General features: G+C 36.4%; 1 protein-coding gene across 2 annotated transcripts in view; it reads left to right on the top strand.

The window, feature by feature from the left end:
- Positions 1–687: 687 nt before the first annotated feature.
- Positions 688–7,308, top strand: part of RNGTT (RNA guanylyltransferase and 5'-phosphatase) — a 172,209-nt gene continuing 165,588 nt past the window's right edge. For both annotated transcript variants that reach the window (XM_010000510.1, XM_010000509.1), the window contains exons 1-3: positions 688–792; positions 5,597–5,700; positions 5,840–5,928. In XM_010000510.1, the coding sequence (XP_009998812.1) occupies positions 706–792; positions 5,597–5,700; positions 5,840–5,928 (280 nt within the window). In that variant the 5' untranslated portion in view covers positions 688–705. The remainder of the gene's footprint in view (positions 793–5,596; positions 5,701–5,839; positions 5,929–7,308) is intronic.

The raw sequence follows: 7,308 nt of genomic DNA on the forward strand, positions 1-7,308 counted from the left end.
TAAAAATATAATCAATGTTAAAAAAAATAGGAGTTTCTGGGGAGTGATGGATGTAGTTCAGTAAGTACCAATTCCAGTACTTTACAGCTCTTGTTCCTGTTTTGTGACTTCCCCATGTCTGAACCACAGGTAAGTGGTGTGTTTTGAAGGGAAGGTGGAACTGCCACAGAGCTCCTCTGACATGCCTTAAGGAGCACATAAGAAAGACCTGTAGTGTGTAGATGTTCTGGACCAAAGGCTTTTTTTTTTTTTTTTTTCCCCCAGTGATCTTTACCATGTTTTGCATTTGCAGGAAACCAGCCTGATGTTTACATGGTTGTGTAAGAAAATGTAATTTAAAATGTTATTTTCATGCTTTAACTCTACTAAGTTTCCATTTTCTGTTGTGCACTGTAGCTCTGCAGCTTAGATCACACAAAAAATTAGCTAAAAAAGTTCAGTTACTTTGTTTTAGATGAGCTGACCTGTATTTCCTTTAAACTTCTAAACTTATTTGTGAATTCTGAGAACTCATAACTAAAGTATTCCAACTCAACTGTTATTGATACTTTTCCTGCCATTCTTTTTCATTGAAAGTGAACCTGTAAATCTGTTCAGCATGTTGCTTTGAAATCACTACGTTGTAAGTGTCCACATACATAAGTATACATATAATGCTGCAAAATTTGATTATCTTTCACAGGGAAGTTTTTACCATTGAAGACAATGCTAGGACCAAGATATGATGAGCAGGTTGCTGAAGAAAATCGTTTTCACCCAAGTATGTTATCCAACTACTTGAAGAGTCTGAAGGTAAAGTTTAAATTTTCCAGGAATTGAACATTACTTTGATTATTAATATTTATTCAAATGTTGCTTTTCAGATTTAGGAAAAAACTGGTCAGTGGCTTCCTTTGGGACAGCTGTGCTGAAATGTATTGTTTACATTTTCAGGTTTTCTCTGCAACTCATAAATTTCTGAAAGTACTTTCTTTACAGGCAAGAATTGTGCAAAATCCTCCATCTCATTCTCTGTATTAGCAGCAAGAATCTTGCTCTTCTGGGTTATAACTGTTGCATCTTGGAGGGGTGTAATTGTCAAAATACAGTTAGTCTTGAGTTTGTAGTTTTACAAACTCTGGCATATGGCTTTGTAATGTTTCAGTTTTGCTTACATGAGTGAAAGCATTGGAAAGTGAAAGGAGAATTTCGTGGAAGTCTTCTGCAGTTTCAATGCATAACTTTCTTCATTTGATGCACAGAATATTTCATGGTATCTAATCAGTCATTCCCACATATGGAAGTGAACAATTTATGGGTTTTCTCCATTAACTTCTAGTGAAAATAAATACATAAATAGAAAAAAGAATTAAATTAGGGACATGGACTGGGACTCAGGAAGGTGAATTGTTGCTCTGGTTACATATTTGTGCTTCTGGCTTATTTTTTTAATTTTCAGTTTGACCCATTTCTGTCTTGCGTGTTACTCTGCACCATAGCACAACTTTGACAATAAAGATAGGAAACAGGACCTTTCCAGCCTTTCATGGAGGTCTGTGAAGTGTTGTGCCCAGTCCAGTGCCTCTGGAAATGTGGAAAATGGGATTTTGAACCTCCCAGGCAGAGGGAGGCCTATAGCCTAATTAATTTAAGCATTGTTTTATTTTTGGCTGTGTTTTATAAAACTAATCACACTAGTGACATTTTTTCTGCTTTTTTTTTTTTTTTTTTTTTTTTGCTGTTGATCTAAATAGAATTAACTTTGAACTTGTTTAACAGTGTCAGAAGAATCGGTTGACTAGAATATGGAACTTTCATTTTATTAATCTTATTTAGGCTTAGGTGTAAAGTAGATGAGTGAGCTACTACTCGGTGTGGCAGTGATAGAAGTACTTGTGAGCTAATGTGATACCATGTGTACCAAAGTATTATCAGTGAAGAGCATGAGCCTGTTCTCAGGTGCTTGAACTGGTAGGATTTTTCATGTTTGAGTTCTTGGATCTATGCATCTAAATTCTACTTGAATTCCTCTTTTATGCATTATGCTGTTTTTGAGTCTGACCAGCTTTTATGGGCATGCCTAGAAATTTTCCAAAACCAGTCTTATTCGCAGTTTAAAGTGATTCAAAATTCTGAATATTTTGAAGTTCTAGAGAACTTCAGAGACTTAATAAAAATTTATGACTGTTCGCTTGTTAGTGGTTTGTCACCAAAAAAGAAATCATGGTGAGCCTTTGTAGACTTTCCACTAGACACATTAAGCAGTTGTGTTGCAATACTACAAATTCATCATGTCTTGAATGACATCAGATGATTAGAATCTGATGGTACAATTATGAGCATGAGGATCCCCCCTCATAGTTTGGTAATTTGGATTAAGAAGCAGAATATAAAATTTATCTCAAACTCTCTTATCAAATCAATATTTTCTTGAACTGTGGTATCATTGCTAAATGTTTGCTATTTGAAAATGTTCATTTTTTATTTGCTGAGATATGCAATAGGTTACTGGAGAGCTCTGTTTGTAGAACAGCTGTTTACCAATAGTCTGGCAATAAGATGAATGGGCAATTGAGGAGGCACTGAAAAGTGGTTATTCCCAAGGCAACAGCAGCTCACTGTGCCTGGTTCTCATCTTTTTACTGCAGTGTGTTTTACTGCTGATACTTAACAGAATGGATCACTTCTCAAACCTAGTTATTACTTCAGTCCATATAATTTATCTCCCAAATAAGAGACTTCAGCAGAAACTTCTACATCTGGATTTTGGTAATACTGAGATATTGCTGCTACTACAGATTTTTGAAACTACCAGTTGAGCATTTAAGTTAAGCATCTGTCTGGGAAGAACTTTTTCTAACAAACTTCCTGCGTGATTCCTTTTCTCATGGAACTGGTTGCAGGAAAACTGAATGCTAGAAACTGATTTGATAGCAATCCTTTTTTTCTTCTGGTTGCCAATATTGACATAGCATTTTAATGGTCTCATAAAAAAAATTGCAGAAGCAACTGGTGACAGTGTGAACTTTTTCTTTCTTTCTCGAGTAGTTTAGTACCTTTTTGCATTATAAAAGGTACCTTTATTTCTGTTGTGAAGAACTAGGACATCAGCTAACTAAAAAGAATGTTTGGGCAGTTAGTATGCTCAAGTTACAATTTTCCTGTTAGGAAAACTAGTCACTAGTTTTCCACCATGTTGTTGTTTTAACGGATAAATTAAATCACTGATTTAAATTATTTTCCTCAAATAAGAAATGCAAGGAAAAAAAATCCTGAAACTGGAGAGAATTCAGTGTATTGTAGTGTACTCTCTCCCTCCTGGGGAGGATGTTTTCAAGTCCAGTGTCTAATGAGAAACTTCTGGGGTCATACAAGGGGAGGAGAGCTAAGGCCATTTCATTGCACAGCAGCAGCAGAGTGCACACATAAGGCATTGATAGCTGGAGATAGCCTGAGTGTGAGAGAGTGAGGAAGAAGTCTATTAAAACTGTAGGAGGACATAGAGAACCTAGCCAAAACAGGTATAAGGAGAATGGAGGTGGTATGAAGATTTTGGTGTTATTGTATGTAGATGAGAATTTCAGGCCATCGCTGAGCTTTTTTTCCAGTCGTCTTTTACAATTGAAAGCAGGAAGAATAACTAGCTTGAATTGTGTTTCAATGTGGTGTCCAAGATTGTAGTGTTGCAACAGTCCTTGCAAGAAATAAATGTGTGTTTTAGTGAGAAGTTGCTCAACAATTTAAAAATTATTCTTTCTTCCAAAGCAGTGTCATTCAGTGGGTGTGGTGAACTGAAAGACGTGATTAAAGCAAAACGTTGACTGGGGAATCAGCTTGTTGGGTTTTGTTTGTTTGTTTGTTTTTTCTCCAGTAAATGACTATTTTAGCTTAGTCTTCTACTACTGAAGTAGCTTGTATTTCTGTGAAACATAGTATTGAGAGCAAATAAGGCATTCTGAATATACAAAACTGAAGTAAACAAAGAGAAAACCAGAACTGGTTTGAATATTACCCTACAAATGCTTAATGCTGCTTACGTGATGTTATGGTTCTTTTTAATATCTGAGAGATAAAAGTATTATGAAAGTACAGAAGTATTATAAAAGTATATAATCAGAACTTTGAATACTGTGGATAACTACCTCTGTAGATAGTGTGAATTTTATCTTTGGAGTCTACTAAACAACATATCCATGTGAAACAGCTGCTTCTGAACTGTATTCCAGTCATAATTGTAATTTTTCTTTTTTTTTTTCCTTGTCTGGAAGCAGTGTTTCAATTTATAATTCTTCCAGCTGCACTGTGAATTATTGCCAGTCCATCGACCTTAACAGAAATAGAACCTGATCAAAATCCTGTTATTAGTATCTGCTGGAGTTTTAAATATATTGAAGTGGCAGTGTTCTATGTTTTTGCATGTATAACATTCTTCAGTGTTAGCGTATTTTTAAGAGTACTACTGATGTATCTTTAAAAAAGAAAAAGCTATGGAACAAGGGTGTGGGAAACTTATTTTCTTCCCCACATAAGTCTAAACAAGATGCCAGTTTGCAAAACTGGCACTCTTAAAGTGCCTTTTAAAAAGACAACTGCTTTCATGGTGAGGATCCTACTTGTAAGCATGACATTCAGCAGTTTGACCAAAAGCAATTACTTTCGAGGCAGGAAGTGAAAAATACTTTCAGTAGACAGATGCATCAGTGAGCTGCTTCGGCACAGTAATGTTGGGAGGTTTATGGTTGGTGGAAATTTTTTATGGACCAAGGATCAATAGGATGCACATTACTGATGTTCTCTGTGTGTTGGATGCCACCCAGTGGAATTACTGCTTTCCATTTTGCTTTCAACAAACATTGTAGCTTCCACAAGGCTGCTTTAGAAGACCCATTTTACAGATACAGAAAATAAAAAGTAAGTTGGTGCACAAGGGGACACATTAGGGTAGAGTGGGGAAGGCAGCCTGAGTTCAGGTCTGTTGTAACATCTGAGTGGTTGAAACTTCCACTATGATTACTGGCAGCATCTTTGAAGATTTCAAGTTGTTTCACATTTTAGCTTTGGATAGAATATTTCAGAGAATTTAAGGGAATTCTTGTTGTATACTAAAAAATATGTGAGCTTGTCTTGCACTCTTAATTTAGGGAGATGTGTATATTACCATGAGTTATTTTCTCTGAGAGTGTACTTGCACATGAGTCTCAGTAGTCAGTTTTTCTTATTGTACTTTCACCATGCCAGTATTTAATACTGTTCTACTTCAAGTATATGAGTACCCAATTCCACCTTATTTGTCTTTTAATGTGTTAAAATCATTCTTTACCATATACTTTCTGCTTTTAGCAGATCTTACTTATTTAGAAACATTGGTGGGAACAAAGAGAAGTTTCTTAATTGATGACTAGTTCAAATTCAGACACCAGCTTTCCCAAAGAAACAGATGATTGTGATAGTGATAAAATATGGATTTCATGAACAAATGCAATATTTAACAATTTTTAAACTTGCAACTGTAGCCTGCTGTTGCTTTTAATTTGAATGTTGTTAGCTGTTCAGTATTTATGCACTGACATTTGAACTACATCTAAGTTTACTTTGATTTTTTGTTGGTTTTTTTTAGGTTAAAATGGGTTTACTGGTAGACTTGACCAACACCACTAGATTCTATGATAGGAATGATATAGAAAAAGAGGGAATTAAATATATAAAGCTCCAGTGTAAAGGGTAAGTTGTCCGTGCTTTTTTAATATTTAGTTTTTAATTTGAAAGATCACATTGAAGTAATTACTTTTTTTTCCTTTTTTTTTCTTTTCCCCTCTTCCCTTTCCCATAGTCTCCTAATTTGTGTGTTCCTGTTTTTCAGGCATGGTGAGTGCCCTACACCTGAGAATACAGAAACATTTATCCGTGTTTGTGAACACTTCAGTGATAAGAATCCCTCAGAGCTTATAGGTATGTCTCCTTGTGTTCTTTATATCCATCATTAGTTTTTACTGTTCATTTATTTCATATTTATTTGTAACTGCAGGCTCTTATTCTTCAAAGACTAAGCAAAGGAATTTCCTCAGCACAGGGTTAATGCATATATAGATTTGATTGCTTTTACTCCAGAAAGCAATATGTTTCTGTTTTTCACAGAAACTAGGATGTTTGAACATCCCTGAATTTGGTTACAGCTATTGCCTTAATACAGAAAATACACAGACTTCCCAACAGTCTACAAATACACGATCCTTGCTTTCTGTTTTTGTAACTTCTGCTGATACAAATGCAAGTGATGTATTGCTAAGTATTGTTTTGGCATGTGATGGTCTGGCTTAGTTGGAGTCATGCTTGGTAACTGAATTATTAGAGAATACCTGATTATTGTTGGAAATCAGTCATAGATGTTAAGCTAAGTTTTCCTTCTGTGTCGTATCCTCTTGAGTGAATATTTTAATGTTAACTGTAATTCCTATTTTATTTTTTTTTATTCTGAGCATAGTGAGTTCTGAATTTAATATTGGTGGCTTCTAGTTTTAGTTAAAACCATTTTATTCTGATTTCTGTTAAGCATATTAACTCTGTCTACAAACTGTCAAGAGACAAGAAATTACTTTGCAGCTGAGTTTCCAAACTCAGAATGGGTGTTGTCCTCAAGCCTCTCTGTTTATACTCTGTAACCTTCCTGAATCTTGAGTGTCTGCCTATGAGTGCCTGGAATCATTGTTTGTGTATCTGTCATTGAGAAGAGCTTGGTAAACTAAGCTGGTACGTTCATACCGTTCAGGATTCGTGCAGAATGACAGAATTAGTTGGGGCTGTTGGAGGGGATCTGTGTAAATCAGCTAGTCAGGTGAAGCTACCCTTCCCTAGAGCAGGGCCAGCTAAAGCAATTTGCTCAGGACTGCTCCCATTTGGGTTTTAACCATCTCTCTGCCAGATAAAGCCAGCCTAGAGAGATGAGCCTAGAGGTGGTGTGGTGGTCAGGTCACCTCACTGGAGGCCCAGCTTAAATGCCTTTATACAAATGCACCCAGTATGGGGAATTAACAGGAGGAATTAGAGATGAGGGTGAGCCTGCAGGGCTGTGATCTCATTGGCATCACTGAGACCTGGTGGGATGGCTCCTACTACTGGAGTGTCAGAATGGAGGGTTATAAACTCTTTAGGAAGGACAGGCAGGGGAGATGAGGTGAAGGTGTTGCCCTCTATGTCAAAGACCAGCTGGAGTGCATGGAGCTCTCCCTGGGGATGGATGAGGAGCCAACAGACAGCTTGTCACGATCCGTGACCTATTATATCTCCTTGTTGGAGTGTATTAACTTATCAGGATTTGCTGAGAGATCCACA

This window comes from Chaetura pelagica, unplaced genomic scaffold (assembly GCF_000747805.2).
Source record: "Chaetura pelagica isolate M959 unplaced genomic scaffold, ChaPel_1.0 scaffold174, whole genome shotgun sequence".
Classification (NCBI taxonomy): Eukaryota; Metazoa; Chordata; class Aves; order Apodiformes; family Apodidae; genus Chaetura; species Chaetura pelagica.